The sequence below is a fragment of the Conger conger genome, chromosome 6 (genome assembly GCF_963514075.1).
Source record: "Conger conger chromosome 6, fConCon1.1, whole genome shotgun sequence".
NCBI lineage: Eukaryota > Metazoa > Chordata > Actinopteri > Anguilliformes > Congridae > Conger > Conger conger.
Window position 1 is genome coordinate 14,139,144 of NC_083765.1, and position 16,946 is coordinate 14,156,089.

At 47.5% G+C, this 16,946-nt stretch overlaps 1 protein-coding gene across 7 annotated transcripts in view; it reads left to right on the forward strand.

The window, feature by feature from the left end:
• The window catches only part of trim66 (tripartite motif containing 66), a 27,942-nt gene extending 13,022 nt beyond the window's left edge, over window positions 1–14,920 (forward strand). For all 7 annotated transcript variants that reach the window (XM_061246722.1, XM_061246721.1, XM_061246723.1 and 4 more), the window contains exons 5-18: window positions 11–127; window positions 396–510; window positions 1,323–1,469; window positions 2,356–2,473; window positions 2,759–3,468; window positions 6,381–6,551; window positions 7,650–7,791; window positions 8,034–8,115; window positions 8,195–8,438; window positions 8,628–9,955; window positions 10,905–11,037; window positions 11,300–11,374; window positions 12,763–12,915; window positions 13,376–14,920. In XM_061246722.1, the coding sequence (XP_061102706.1) occupies window positions 11–127; window positions 396–510; window positions 1,323–1,469; window positions 2,356–2,473; window positions 2,759–3,468; window positions 6,381–6,551; window positions 7,650–7,791; window positions 8,034–8,115; window positions 8,195–8,438; window positions 8,628–9,955; window positions 10,905–11,037; window positions 11,300–11,374; window positions 12,763–12,915; window positions 13,376–13,612 (3,772 nt within the window). In that variant the 3' untranslated portion in view covers window positions 13,613–14,920. The remainder of the gene's footprint in view (window positions 1–10; window positions 128–395; window positions 511–1,322; window positions 1,470–2,355; window positions 2,474–2,758; window positions 3,469–6,380; window positions 6,552–7,649; window positions 7,792–8,033; window positions 8,116–8,194; window positions 8,439–8,627; window positions 9,956–10,904; window positions 11,038–11,299; window positions 11,375–12,762; window positions 12,916–13,375) is intronic.
• Window positions 14,921–16,946: the final 2,026 nt, after the last annotated feature.

A 16,946-nucleotide genomic window follows, 5' to 3' on the forward strand; every position in this document is an offset into this window, starting at 1 on the left:
TTGTGCTCAGGGTGGTTCATGTGAGAAAAGCCCTTCAGAACCAACTGTGGCTCTTTGAGAACCTGATGGTTCAAATGGAGGACAAGAAGTCCACTGTGGAGAACACAGCCAAGCAGATCGAAGACAGGTGAGTTGCCAAAATATTATTTTAAACCACAAATACAAATAACCTTTGAGGCAACGGAAAACATCTCCAGGCACACAATGCGGCAGTAAGTTAGTAAGTGGGAAAATTAAGGCAAACATAGATCTATAAAAAAAGTAAAGGTCTTTTAAGAATATGTGTGCCTTTAACAAATAAATATGTGATTAGCTGTAATGGGTCCGCGAGCTCTGAATACCTTTCCCGATGAAGATGGTGGTTTCTGTCTCCTTTTATGTCATGGGCTTCTCAGGTTGCACGGGGTGAAAATCATGCAGAGGAAGGCAGAAAACCAGATCAAAATGGCCAAGATGATCATGATAAACGAACTGAACAAACGTGCCAATCTATTAATAGAGCAGCTGGAGGTAATCACTCGCTTCTGCATGTTTTCTTTTTTCTCATCACTCGCTTATGCATGTTCCCTTTCAGAGAATTCCAATCCCGCACCGAAAATAGACCTTAAATGTACCTGAGCCTCGACAGACTCACTCCAGACATGATGTAATCAGCCTTGAAGGCCCAAGGCGAGAGGTAGTGATTGAAAACGGGCTCGTGTTTTGACCTCTGGAAAGGTCTGCTCTAAATAGATGTTAATTGGGTTTCTTCTTGCCAATAGTTCAGCGCAGTCAGCATGTGTTGACACAGCCTTAAAACAAAAAATAAATTCTAAAAATAGTTGCCGTTCTTTTATTTAATATTTTTATTAATTTATTTTGATGGCCTGTGGGGTGTTGCCGCCAAATGATTGGATTCCAGGATATTACTAGTTATGATTTCTTTTAGCACCTGGGATGGTTGCTGCTGAGCACAAAACATTGGCAATGCAAAATCTTCCTCCGATGCTTGGGCAATATGTACTCTGAATAACAGCCCCCATGTTCTGCTTTCTCCCTCGAACAGTCCCATAACAAATCTCTAAGCTGAGATCACCTTGCTTTTTAATCACTGCTTTTTATATTTAAATATTTTATTTACTATGTGACGTGATGTTTGCTGTCTTTTACGGTTTATCTGTTAACTTCCGATGTTTCTTTATGTCTTTATTCTGCTGCAAATGCAATGGCCGAGGCTGTGGACAGTACGGCTTTACTGAAGTGAAGTGCATCCCTGGACAGCACAGCTCTACTGAGGCTGCCCGTAGGAATGCTGAGGTTTCTTCTTCTTCTGTTCCACGCAGAAAGTCTCTAATGAGTTCAGGCAGCGGCTGGAGGACCAGCTGCAGGGGATGATCGAGCTCTGCAGTCAGCTCAGCCACGTGCAGAACTTCATCAGCTGGGCCTCGGCCCACCACCAGAGGAACCCGCTGCTCTTCAGCAAGGAGCTGGTAGGCTGGCTGAAGCATTGGGAAGGGTAACCATGGGAGAACTGTAGTCCCATGGGTACCAAACCGTATCGAGGGGCTATATTGTGTTATCTGAGATTCAATGATTTAATTTAACCAATTAAAGTGTTTTGTTAGAGAGAGACTAAGAGAGAAGTGATTGGCAGTAGATACATCCCTTATTGGGTGAGAGTCAGAGTACACTGAACAACTGGCCCCTTAGGATAGGCGGGTCAAAATCTGTGAGACCATGGATGAACTCCTACTGGTAGCAGGATATAAATAGCACTGCTAATAATTCACATTTTGAGTCACTTCCGGCTTCACTAAAGGCAGGTAGAGTGGAACTAGCGCTGCTGCTGCCTGCTATTGCAGTCAGCTCAGTAAAAGCAACTTGCTTTCAGTAAGATCTGGAATGGCTCAAACTGCTTTGAGACTAATGTTTACATCCCCGCTGTACTGACAGTGTTCACGAGTGTAGCTCCCCTGGTGTCTGTGAGGGCGCCTCGCTCAGCGTCCTGGCGCCGTTTCTGGTGCAGAAACACTGCGCGCCGCGCTGTAAACACGGGAAGTGTGACAAGCGGATGGACTGTGGTCTTAGCCGAGAGATTACCGAGCGAAGGGAAACTGGGGATGGCTGCACATGCTTCAGACAGCCGCTATTGTTCGGCATTCCAGATTGCGGGGGGAAAATAATATGGAATTGAAAAAAAAAAAAAAAAACCTGCGGTTGAAAAGGAGCAGCTCCTTGCCAGAATTGATGGAGCACGTTGTAGCGATGATTCAGGCCTACAGCTGCCATGGGGTGTTTGAAATTGAGAGATAATGAAATGGAGTTGTGTAAGTCAGTGGTGAGAGAGTGAGTGAGAGTTTCCCTGTCTTTGCTCAGATCACCTTCCAGATGCAGCGCTTGCTGGAGTCCCAGCTGCGCTATGACCTCGACCCCCCGGTGAAGATCAAGTTTAACTGGGACGCCAGCCTCTGGACAAAGCACATCTCCACTTTTGGTAACAGTCTGCGCTGTTATGGATTTTCTGAGGCAGCGCCATTTTGCGAAAATATGAATTTGCTAGAAAGTTCAACAATATATTGGTGAATCAGTAGAGCACACTGAAAAACTGCAAAAATATTTGGCAAACTACTGTACTTTGTCCTTCCCGTCAAAGTTAATATATGTTAAATATTGTCTCATTAACATTTAAAGCTTGTATCTTTGTTAATCCAAAGTCACCTTATTTAATCCTTTGTGTTTTGCCCTTGAACAATGTGCTTATTTTTCCATCCAATTACAGGTGAGCTGACAGCTGAGGGGGGGAGCCCCAGTCATCCGGTGGGCGTGGCCTGTTCCAGTATCCTGAAGCCTCAGCCTATCCCGTGTTCGGCCCTGGCGGGCCCTCTCTGTCACAGAGCGCTGGATCAGAGCTGCGGGTTCCAGACGCGCTTCCAGCCCCAGCCCTGCTGCTCACACTGCGTCACCGTGGCCCTGGCTCCCGACCTGCTGATGGGCAGCAGCAGGGGGTCCCCCGGGGACCACCGCGGGGGGCGCTGTCACTCCGCGGCGGGGCCGTACCCGGACAGGACTCTGCAGCCGGACAGGAAGCAGCCGGAGGCCAGCGTGTGCCCCGCGGCCTGCACGCAGTCCAGCCCGCCCCAGCGGCGCTGTGACCCCCCCACGCCGCCTCCTCTGGCCGCCCGCGCGCCCCGCTGCAGCTCCCCCGCCCCGGAGACGCTGCCCGCGCAGTCCAACCTGCAGCTGCTGCTGCAGTCGCCCCCCCGGCTGCAGACGGAGCGGCTCCCGGACCCTGCGCAGGCCCCCGCCGGCTGGGGCGGCACCGAGGCGGACGCCTCCTTCCAGAGGAGCGAGGAGGCCCAGGCCGCAGCCTGGAGCAGAGCGGGGGAGGCCACGTGCACACAGCCCCAGGGCCCCCCTGCTCCGGACCCCGCCTCAGACCAGCCTCCGAGAGAGGCTGTGAAGCCCCTGCAGTGCACCAGCCCCTGCAAGGTGAGACGCTGCGGTCAGCTGCACGTATCTGCGCCTCTCGCCTTTTCAGTCGTTTTTTTTTCTCGTAAAGCGGCCTGCTGACCACAGCGCTCTCTGGAACCCGGGCTTGCTGGGGGCTTCAAAGGCAGATTGCAGAGAGGTGTCTGACCACAAGCCCTGCACCGGGGGTTTCAGTAGCTCACGCGCTCCATTACAGCACACGCTGGCCTCCTCTCTATGCTCTGTCTGTGCCAAAAGCTAACGAGTTCCAAAAGAGTTTTCTCTAACATTCCTTTGATGATAAGATAAAAACAGGCAATAAAAAAAGTACGCATTGTTTAATATTTAATCTGCTACAAGTTCTTTTTCATTGATCCTGAATGCTGGATGTAATAACAGTGATGAGAATAACTGTGTGGGTGTCTTCGTAGAAGTGTGTAATGCAGTTTACTGCAGGTAGAATTGCCTCTGCCTCCATTGTGCAAGTGCCATGCTCCATTTGGTGCACTATTTTTGGAGAGTGGCCTGTCAGCATTTAATAGCTTGACACACAAAAACAAAACAGGAAAAACTGCAGGAGAGGTGTAAACGCAAACCCCACACCACAGAACGGTTTCCTGCACACAGGAAATTGCCTCTGCGAGCGAGCCTTACTTTTTATGCGCTGATGAATTCGCCAGCTTTGTGACAGCAGCTTACTGCGTGTCTGACAGCACCTGGTAATGCGCAGAAGAGCAGCATGTCAGGGAGCTGAAAACCGAGCCGTATGTGCTACAGCGAGGCGCAATCTGTCCGGCGCGTGCAAACCGCTAATTATGACAAATGACAGGAAAACAAAGTTAAACAACGCTAGTGTTTGTGCATGCCAAATGATACTACTGTACGAGGTACACTGAAAGAACACGGATATCCAGCTAACCGTTTCTGACTCCTAGGACATTCCTGGGACATTTTTTGGGATGATCATGTGTGTGTGAGCTTTATGAAGAATATTGGCAAAGTGAAACGAAGGCGTTTAACCATTTTCATTCTGGCACTTAAAATGCATTTTACACGTCTTCCACAATGTTTTTTCAGAACTAGACCAAGGATGTTTAGAAATGTTACCAACATTTGACTGTAATACTAATAATCACAAATAAAGCATATCAATCATACTCAAAATATAATTTAGCGGCAGTGTAATATGAACACAGAAATAAAAAAGACAATGGATAAAAAGTAATAAAAACAGCAGAACAATAACATGCTAAATATAATAATCTGAAAGCCAACATAGCAAGTGAGTTTTTAGCTTGCTTTTAAAAGATGTTGGTACCACCCTTGTATCTAGTTTCTTATTTGGTGTTTTTGTTTTTTGCAGTTGACATGTAGACCAGTAATCGGGCTGGAATTAGATTACCTTAGATTCTGAAAGGCACAGGAAGCCAATGTAAAGATGAGGGCATTGGGGTTATTTGAGCTCTCTTTCTAGTCCTAGTCATCAATCTGCAGCTGGACCATTTGCACCCATGCGATGTATATTTTTTTGGGATACCACTGAAACACTTGGTGCAGTAATCAAGTGTGCTAGTAGCGCAAACATTTATTAACCTTTCTCCATCAGCTTGTGAAAGAAGTAGTCACATCCATGCCATGTTTCAAGAAACATTTTGTATTAAATCAGTAAAAACGGATGTTTTCCCAGTTTAAAAACATCACCATATAATCAAACCATTTTGTCCTGTAATTAGTCAACTAAATGAGTTGAGAGCACTTGGGCGTGTCCGCATACTCATTTAACCTGGTATTAATGAGGCACGTGGGGAATAGGAGATATGGCAGTCTGAATTCACTCCGACCTGCTCGGCTGCTTCTTCCTTTCCTGCCGGTCTGTGAGACTTTTCCCATCTCCACCACGCAGTCACTGGATACAGACTACACACAGCCTTCCCCCCGGTCAAGGCTGAGGCCCATACAGCACAGTGGCTTTTCTCTGGGGTTGTAGGGAAATGGAGTTCATTGTTTGGGATTCACCGCTACCCCATTGACATCAGCTGGCCAAAATCTCTTTGCTGCAACAGAAAAATGTAAAAAGAAGAAAAAGATGGAGGTTTCTGGATATATGGACGGCCATTTGAATATGATATTTAAATGCAGCTGTTGGTGAGGACATTCGCTGCTGCCGCTTTTAAACTATTTTTTAATCTTTTTTTATATTAAGGGGAAACTGGAAGATGAAAGGAAATCTAATCTGCACTGTGTTTGAATTAACGCCTCGTATTCAGAGATGAGGGGCCCTAGATGTGGGATTTGCATATGGTAATTTCTGCCATAAGTAGGCCTTTTGTCATGAAGGGAAGATAAAGTTTTTTTTTTGCTCTGTGCAGATGGCTGAACCTGGTACTGAACAGTGTTTTTAGCATTTTTGATCAGGCAGGTTGCACAGAGTGTGGAGTCTATTTCTGTCCACTCAGTGTTTGTGCGCCACGCTCAAGGTTGTTCTCTCCTTCTCTCCTCCCTCCCTCCCTTCCTGTCCGTGTTGTATGTGTGCAGGAGTCCAACACCTGCTCTGTGCTGCTGGCCCACTTTACAGCTAGGCTAGCAGCTGGAGTTCAGGAATGCACCTCTGCCTCTCAATCAACCAGATGCTCAACTCTTTTTCAACACCAAAAGTTCTGTCTCTCTACCGTTGAAGCCAAACCTGATCCGGCATCTGGTTTTGACCGCCCCGTGAATATTTATAAATGTCACCAAGATGGTGGCAACTAGCACTGCTGAGCAATATGTTCTGTACTTGCGTGTGCCTCCTTGTGACAGTTCATCAACTGTGGAACAGCACTGGAAATGTGTTACTCTCAGGAACCTCCAGGAGAAGGAGAGTAGGGAACAGGGAACGCAGGGGCTGACCATGGAGTCACTGTGTGGATAACCTGTGTGTGCTCCCCTTGCAGGGCCCTGCTTCAGAGGAGACCTGCTCTCTCAGCGCTCCCCATGGCCCCGGCTCGCTGTGGGCGGGGAGGAGGCGCAGCTCCCACACCTCCTCAGGGGACCCGGTGGCCTCCCTGGGAGCCTGCCCCACTCTGGTCACCAGCGGCACGGCAGCAGTGGCTCCGGCAGCACAGGTGAAAACCTGCCTGAGACACACACTCTGGCCTGCTGGAGTTTAATGCCGTATATACGGTCACAGTGGCATTTCATTGGCTAGCTACATGTAGGCCTAATTATTATCCTAAGGATGGTTGACCCAGGTGGGGGTTACTCATTTGTGGTAGTTGTGGCTTCGCAGTAAAGCATTCTGAGATCCTTAAAGTGCTTTGGCATGTCAAAATAATGTCTAAATCTAAATACTGGGATGACACTACTCCAGTGTGGAGACCCAACACAGCTTGTATTCTCAGTCCTAAAATGACCCCACTACAGCCAGTAGTGCAGCAGCTGTTCAACCTGCTGGAACACTAATGCATGACTAAAGTGCGATATCGCCATATCCTGCATCTATGTGAAATGTGGAGCAATGTGGTGCAGTTTAGATATTTAATCATTAAAATGAGTGTAATTCTATCAGTGAGGTGTAAATGTGTGTGTGTGCTATCCTTTAAGATGTTTTCCATTTTGCCCGGAATGTCTTGGGAATCCTGCATAGACCCCAGATTGGGAGCCCCTGGCATCCGCCGTAGAATGCAGACTCATGGGAGTTTAGGCGAATCTGGGAGAACATTAAGCCTGAGGCCCTGTTACTGTGATTCATTTAATTGAATCTAATTTAATAGGGGTTGGGTTCAGTGCAGTAGAAAGCAAAGAAAAATCTCAAAAGGGGTCTTGCCGGCTGCTGTAATAGTGTCTTTAATGGCTACGCGGTGGACAAAAAAAAAAAAAAAAGAATTAACAACAACAGGCCAATAAATAAAGTGGTGCCGTTGCCCAGGTAACGGTTTCTTCTGTAGTCTTTTGTTTAACGCTGAGCCCAGATCCCAGCAGTACCAGGGGGGCTGATTACTCTCAGATGTCTCTCATATTGCGTATGGGCGTGCTCGCAGTCCGATGACAGATTTATTATCTTCCCCCGCGTTTAATTACATTCCATCAGCGCTTGCTCCTTTGGCGCTGTTTTGGGAGAAGGCCCTGGAGCACGTTGATGGCGTGTGCTTGCGGTGTGGATGTTCGGGAGGAGCTCATCCAGCCCTTCGTGCGTTCACTTTCTTTTTTAACGTCCCCCTCAGGAGGATAACGACCCCCAGGCCAGCGAGAAGAGGGAGGAAGCTGAGCCAGACAGGCCCGGGCGGGGCGTGGTCCAGGTCGTGACCTCTACCCCAACCCCAATCTCCATCTCTCCGGATCCGCCCCCCTGTAAAACCAAGCCAGGTACGAAGTGGCCTGCAGCAGGTGCACAGCCAGGCACCCAGGAAGTCTAGAACATTCTCTCTGCTTGTATCCAACATCCTTTGCTGACATCAAGTTTGTGTGTGACTTCCTATTTTTGTTACGAGGCCTGTTAAAAACAGAGAAAATGTCATTAAGATATCACCTTCCTGTGTTGCCATCTTCCCGCCTTTCCTGATGGGCGGTTTGTGGTGCACATGTAACCGGTTCCTCTTATTCTGCAGAGAAAGTGTATGCGTGTGAAGACACTGGAATGACAGGCAGAGCGAGGCTCCGGATATCAAGGAAACGGCGGTCGGATATGAGGTACGGCAGGTTTTTCTTCTTTCCCCCGAGAGACTGACGTTTGAACCGAGTTAGAACACGTCTCTGTGTCGCTCCTCAGGGCCGCTAACGAAGGCCAGAAGGCCTTGAAGTTCTCCAAGGTTCCGAAGGCAGCAAAGGGTTCTAGGGTTCCGCTGGTGCGCCTGGAGCGCCTGAGGTTCCGTCTGACGCCAGGACAGCTGGCCGTCGCCCGCCTGCCTCAGCGCGCACAGAGACACGCTGGCCCTATCCCACAGCCACCAACAGAGGGCGCTGTTGCACCAGAAGCGCCTGGGAGCCCCACCTCTCAGGAACACCATCAAAAGGTGATCTGATCCGAACCTAACTTGAATCATTACCTCATCCCTTTGTACATTTCATGATTATTTAACGTGTTTCCAGTGTTTTAAGACTGTAGTGTATAACTACTATTACTATACAGCTACCACTATAACTGCTGTATGTTTATAGTTATTTATCTTTACCCTTAATGTGTTTTACCATCTTCTTTGTAGGGAAAACCTGCTGAGAATGCAGAGCTGTGCATAGAGGTCAATCCGTTATCATCACAACCTGATTGGTCACAGGGGCGTCGACCCGTCATCTGTTGTGTAGGGCCGGCGCCAGGTCCAGAGCGGGACAGGGTGAGAGAGGAGTCCTCCCTGCCTGCTGAACCACGCTCAGACCTGCAGTCAGAGTCTGGTACTCAGCCCAGGTCTCCACTGGACCCATGTGTGGAATCAGAGCCGTATTTGGACTCAGAACCAGAGCTTGGGTCTGAGCAGCAGCCTGGGTCAGAACCCAGTCTGGAATCAGAGCCACAGCCGGAGTCTGACTCTGACGTGGAACTCGAGCACCAACCAGACCCATGCCGGAAACCAGACCGGGAACCAGACCCACACCGGGAACCAGACCCATACCGGAAACCAGACCGGGAACCAGACCCACACTGGAAACCAGACCCATACAGGGAACCAGACCGGGAACCAGACCCACACCGGAAACCAGACCCATACAGGGAACCAGACCGGGAACCAGACCCATACAGGGAACCAGACCGGGAACCAGACCCACACCGGGAACCAGACCCATACCGGAAACCGGACCGGGAACCAGACCCACACCGGGAACCAGACCCATACCGGAAACCAGACCGGGAACCAGACCCATACAGGGAACCAGACCGGGAACCAGACCCATACAGGGAACCAGACCCACACCGGAAACCAGACCGGGAACCAGACCCACACCGGGAACCAGACCCATACCGGAAACCAGACCGGGAACCAGACCCATACAGGGAACCAGACCGGGAACCAGACCCATACAGGGAACCAGACCCACACCGGGAACCAGACCCACACCGGGAACCAGACCGGGAACCAGACCCATACCGGAAACTGGACCGGGAACTAGGCCCATACCGGAAACTGGACCGGGAACCAGACCCATACCGGGAACCAGACCCATACCGGGAACCAGACGCTGGTTTGGAATCGGATGCAGATTCGGAACTGGATGTGGAACCAGAGCCCAATTTGGTGTCAGAGCCAGAATCAGAGACATATCTGGACCCATCAGCCGACGTGGACTTGGGTCCGGAGGAGGAGTCTGGGCCGGTTCCACAACCCGCGTCTGAACGATCGGGGCAGGCGGGTGGCAGGGAGCACGCTGATAGGCCAGCGGCGGTGGCAGGGGGAGGGGCAGAAGAAGAGGCGGGGCAAATGGAGAACGAGGACTTCTGCGGGGTGTGTCGGAACGGAGGGGAACTGCTGTGCTGTGACCACTGTCCCAAAGTCTTCCACCTGTCCTGCCATGTCCCCCCACTGCTCAGCTTCCCCACGTGAGTACCACACCGCTACACCACACACACAGCACTCACGCCCCACACACCCAGCACTCACACTCCACACACACCCAGCACTCACACTCCACACACCCAACACTCACACTCCACACACACAGCACTCACACTCCACACACACAGCACTCACACTCCACACACCCAGCACTCACACTCCACACACACACAGCACTCACACTCCACACACACACCCAGCACTCACACTCCACACACACACCCAGCACTCACACTCCACACACACACAGCACTCACACTCCACACACACACCCAGCACTCACACTCCACACACACACAGCACTCACACTCCACACACACAGCACTCACACTCCACACACACACCCAGCACTCACACTCCACACACACACAGCACTCACACTCCACACACACAGCACTCACACTCCACACACACAGCACTCACACTCCACACACCCAGCACTCCCACTCCACACACACACAGCACTCACACTCCACACACACACAGCACTCACACTCCACACACACACAGCACTCACACTCCACACACACAGCACTCACACTCCACACACACGGTACTCACACTCCACACACACACACAGCACTCACACTCCACACACACACAGCACTCACACTCCACACACACAGCACTCACACTCCACACACACCCAGCACTCACACTCCACACACACACAGCACTCACACTCCACACACCCAGCACTCACACTCCACACACTCCCAGCACTCACACTCCACACACACGTGCAGGGAACAGAATGCAGCCGTTTCTGCAGCCGTTGGTACTATATTTGAGCATGTGCCTCGGCAATCAGATAATGAAGGGAAATGTTAGAATCTCCCTCCATATATAAAATAAACACACACAGAAATGAGTACGTGTTCCCTCCGGGGCTGCTGCGGTTCTGATGTCGCACTGCGTGCCGTCCCCTCTCAGGGGTGACTGGGTGTGCTCCTTATGTCGGGACGTGCTGAGGCCGGAGATGGAGTACGACTGTGAGAACACGCGCCTCTCCGTGGATCCCGCAGGGCGGGGCGGGACGCGTGGACTGGCGGACTGTGACCAGCGGGTGAGTGGACAGGCCCCGGGCTCAGATACACCACACCCTCTGCTTTCCACTGAATTCAACAGCTAACAGACTGGTTTTATAATAGCTGAGTCCAACCAGCTTTCCACAGGTTTATTGTGTATCCCACTGCCCGCTGTTGTCCTTGTTATTTTAACTTGGTGCCGCTGGCCTTGATGGCCGGTGAATATGGAAAAAAGCATCTGCTAAATGACCTGAGTGACCTGGAGGTATTCATTCGCCTTTCCCCTGTCCTGGCCTGCAGAGCTGTGAGAAGCTGACGCTGTTCATCTCCTGCAACATCCTCAGTGCCCCCTTCCACGAGCCCGTCAGTCCACTGGTGAGCACCTTACTCTCCACCTGCCCTGTGGGCTGACACCTGCCTGCTGCCACACACATACTCACTCACACTCACACACTGACACGCACGTATGCACACACACTCACACACACACACACGCACACACACACACATTCACGCACACACACTCACACACATACACACTCACACACACACACACTCACACACATACACACTCACACACACACACACGCACACACACACACATTCACGCACACACACTCACACACATACACACTCACACACACATACACGCACACACACACACACTCACTCACCCACATGCACACACACTCACACACATACACACTCACACACGCACGCTCACACACACTCACACACACACACGCACACTCACACGCACTCACGCACACACGCACTCAGTCACCCACATGCACACACACTCACACACATATACAAACACAAACACTCACACGCACGCACACACTCGCACACACTTACACACAGTCACACAAATGCACATGTACTCACACATACACATGCACACACACACACACACACACACACGCACACACACGCACACTCACACACACACACACACTCACTCACCCACATGCACACACACTCACACACATATGCAAATACTCACACTCACACTCACACACGCACACTCACACACACTTACACACAGTCACACAAATGCACATATACTCACACATACACACACGCACACACACACACACACACGTGCACACACTCACGCATACTCCCACGCATACACATGCAAACATACACGCGCACATACATGTACAGAGAGAAAAAGAGAGTAAGTGACTTTTGATGTTCATTAAAGAAACAAAGTTACAATAACAACTTAAAAAGCAATGTCAAGTCACCCCCAACCCTAACACTTGGGTCACATATACATACACTCACACACACATGCCCACGCACATACACCACCACCACTACCACACGCAACAACAAGTATGAAATACATTATTAAATGTCGAACTTGTTGCATGTATATGTGCTTTCCATGTTTCTGTGGGTTTTTGCAATATAACTGTAGTTGTCTTGTCCTTCCAATAAAGCACATTGAGAGAGATAAAGAGAGTTAACTTTTTTTTTTTTTCATTTACTTTTCTTTCCATTTCATACCTACTTTTCTTTGCCACCCAATCTGGAATGCCCAGGTGTATGCATAGGTCTGTCTCCCTGCTGCAGCATCCTCTGTCAGGACGCTGTTCACCCACTGTGCTTTGAAGGACACATTTCAGAGGACTGACAGAGAATGTTGAAAGAATGGGACAATTGTTGCAATCGGGAATTACATTTTTTGGTGAAAACTTTTGCTACAGACAGCTTCTCCCCATAGATTTGCGTATGCATATTGCTCCTTGCAGGCCCGTCATTACTACCAGATAATCAAGAAGCCCATGGACCTGTCTGTGATCAGAAGCAAACTCAGCAGGAGGAGCCATTCGCACTACTACACTCCTCAGGAATTTGTGGCCGACGTCTTCCTGATGTTCCGGAACTGTGCAAAGTTCAATTATGTGAGTTCATCGTTTGCAAGCCTGGCTAAAGCATTCTGTGAGCTGTCTATGTTTGTTCTGTTCCGCTTTCTCGCTTTTGTGGTCGGTTATAGTTTATCATGAGCTCAACCAAATAAATAATCACCCGTTGGCCAATTAAAATGTCCATGTCTGAAGATGTCCGTTCTGCTGATATGCAGAACACCTGGTTTTGTTTAGATTTGAGAGAAAAAAGGCTGATCGTAGTTGCCAAAATGAACAGCAGAAAGACATTGCCCAAGTTGTTTATGATGTTATTTTCCAACTTTCTTTGATGAATTGTTGAGAATGGATATAGAAGAATGTGAAGGAAAATTACAGGATTACAAAAGTTTCACAACTGAAAACCTACACTAAAATGCAGGTAGGTTGACTATATGGGTGAAAAAGCAGGAGTTGTACGTATCGCTGGATAACTCTCCCCATCTTTCATGACCCGCAGCCCGACTCCGAGGTGGCCCAGGCAGGCCGTAGTCTGGAGGCCTTTTTCAGCTCCAAGCTGAGAGAAGTGTTTGGAAGCCAAACCTTCCCGGTGCCAGAAGAGGACTCGGACAGCGAGGAGTGTGAGGAGTTCTACAGGGCAGGTGCAGCTGGCTTCCCCTGGCCAGACAGGAAGGAACACTGTCACAGGAAGAGGAAGAGGCGACATTCCCTCAACTCAAGGAGACATCACGTGTAACAAGGGCCACACAAATTCACTCTCTGCAAGTGATGTTTCTGCTAAAGCACCAAGACTTTTCTTCCTGTATTCTTTTATTTTTTAGGAAGCACATATTTAGACTGAGTTAATCTTCTTCTTCCTTTCTTACTGAAACCACATCTGCACCACTGCAGATGATTTTACAAAACAAACTTTTACTTTTCCGATAAATCCATGGCTAAAATATCTATTATCTTATATCTTTATAAAATCGTATTTTTAGATTGTGCCTATTTATTGTAAATATATATTGAGTCTGCCTGTGATTCTTGTACCATATACTGACTTACATTCTAAATAACCCTGTTACAGTATGTATTCTGTATTTGTTATCTGGGGGCAGCTATAAAGTTGAGTATTGTTAATGAAAATCATTACTGCTACTGTTATTGATGTAAGATATTACATTTGAAAACTAAAAGCTTGAGGCTTCAGCTTTTTCTTCTTTCATTTTTACTCAGTATGTTGTTAAAAGGTAAGAGAGTATTTTCCCTCCGTGGCCTGTCCCAGTTCACCAGGAGAGCTTTGAAGGCCATTAAAATGGGGTTGAGTAAAGGGCACCAGCACCGTGGTATAATGTGCCATTTAGTTGTACCAGAGGACTAATGAATAAAGAGATCTAAAAACACTCACAGCCTTAGTGTCAAATTGAGGGGATAAAAATACATTTCTCTGTTGAAACAACACAATAGATCACGGTGCCCAGGGGCTGTGTACGCATACACGCTGTTGCTAAGCTACATATATGCATTTTCATTTCTGGAATGTAATTAGATTATGGTTGTTTGGAGCAAGAACCGTTTTTTATAAAGATGGCTATAATTTCCTCACGTGGCTGCCATGAAGTTTCAAGGGTTTGATGGAAGTGAAGGGCTGAAGGGTGAGGCTGGAGTTCAGCGAGTCCAGCATCTCCCAGTAAGACTGTTTCTGAATGAGAGCTTCCAGACTGAAGGGCTGGGCTGGAGTTCAGTGAGTCCAGCATCTCCCAGCATCTCCCAGTAAGACTGTGTAAGAGTGAGAGCCAGCAGACAAGCCTTGAGCGGGCAGTTGCCTTGTTTAATATGATGCTTACTTACTTAATCACTTATCACTTAAAATATTAATTGTGTAGAGCAGCCTTCTTGTTGACTATTTAATAAGCAAAAATGCTTTGTTAGGAACTAAATAATGGATTTTTAAAAAAGATCTATTACTTATAAAGCACATATGTGATTCTGACAAAATTCATTGTAATATATCGCTTTGTTGACATGAGTTGATGTTCCAATAAATTTAGCCTGGATTGTACTTAATTGCTCTCAGTCTGCTTGATTCTGTCTGTGCTTCTACATTTATCTAAAAATATGAATATTCTTGAAACGTATCATCATCGTCCTCTTCCAAAAAACTCATACCTTGACCAAATAAAGCCTGATTTTTTTAATGAGATTCGATATACAACAACATCAGTCACATTTTAAAAAACTACAGTTATGCCGTTTCCCAATGCAACTTCTTGCTCTTGTACCCTTTGAGGCCTTGTCCTCTTATGAAAAATAAAAAATTAACATTGACACTCTTTGAAGTAGCCAGCACCCATTTGCAGAAATTAGTATTTTGCATGTTTTGTCATGGTGAGCCTGGTCCTTTTATCCTCAGAAAATGTGCATAATGATTGGCTGTAAATGTTTTAAGTGAAGTAAAGAAACGTGTGTAATGGGGCTTGAGGGCTGAGCTCTGACAGAATGGGGCTGTGATGCTGTGCAGTTGAAACGGTGCACTGTGCCAGACTCCTGCCCGACCACGTGATTCCCCACAAACTCACTTCAGCCTCCCCATGAGGAGATACCAGCCACTTAGACACTTAGCTGCAGCGTCAGTCAGCATTACTGTCTAACAGTCCTGCACGGCGCTTCTCCATTTCTTCTGGGTTTTTTTTTTTTCAAATAGTTCAAAGAGTGAAATGTGAATGCTTTCCTGGAATGCTCCATTTAATATTTATTTAAGCTATATTTATAGTTCTTTGATCCTTTATAATTTATGAAATGGGAGCAGTCTTAACAACAAAACATTTAAGTTTCGTAGATAACAGCCTTTTGAAAAGCCGGAACAGATCTAGAGAGTGTTTGCCTAACGTTAAATAAACAAGTGAATTCACTTGGGGATCGTCTTCCAGGTTAACTGGCTCCAATGTATAATGCATGATCTTGTTTAGTTTAAATGGCTAGACTGGCCTGCATTTTATCAACATTTATTCTTGACTTTAACTTAAAAATACATTTCCGCTGCATAAACACTTTTATCGCTTAATATTGGTTGTCACTAAACATGCCTAACATTGTATGTGAAGAAAATAATTACAGTAACTTTTGCTTTAAAATGAGCTAAAGTTATAGGTCAAATTGTGATTGAACACAGACTATGATCCCTCTTTCATTATATTTGACCTCTGTCTGGTGGGAAACCCACAAAAAGGCCTGGTCATATGCCATTTTAGATTAGACCTATTCACTGTTTCTTTAGAATTAAAATGAGTCTGGCTATGGGTGACCTATATCCTTCTGAAAACCTCACTTTAAAGGTAATTTTTTGCTGCTGATGCAGTCCAGGCATGGAATGCAGACCTGAGATAGTTCTGGATTTGCTATTTGAATTGAACTTGTTAGTTCTAAGGATATTTCCAGCTAACCTTGATTAAATCATCAAAGCATTCATTCTTGAATGCTGCAAATCAAAAGTAGTCTACTCCAACCGACGCTGTTTGTGTTGGCCGTCACTGAGAACATTAACATACTATTTTTAACAGGTTAGTTGGCATTTGAGGTATGGCGTCTGTCTCGACTGTAGCCATAGCTTGGTGGTGAGGGGGAGATGGCAGGTCTGGTCGGTGCTCTGGACCTGGGCCAACGAGGAACAGTCCAGAATTATTTCACCAGGAACACTAAAAATGTGCACCCGTTAGCTGGACTAAATCAACTGTTTCACTGTGTTTACCTCTTACAGCTATTATAGGGAAAGGTACTGTTGCCTACCAGATTGCTTTCGGAGCCAGAAAGCATCTAGGCTACTTCTTGGGGTTGAACCATAGACTGTGGAAAAGGGTTGAACTACTCTGATAAAGTATTTCACTTGCTATAATTCAAAGGTTCCCTTGAGGTCCGACCGAGACATCAGTCGAACCTTGAAAATAAAATTCACCCCTTCTTGCACAAAAATCAAAGGCTTCGGTAACGACATATGAATTTCCATGGTGTTTACAGTACCTGTATTTTATGACCAATTTTTTCAAAACTTAATGCCCTTAAGCCCCAGTTGCAATTGTAAGCCATCACGG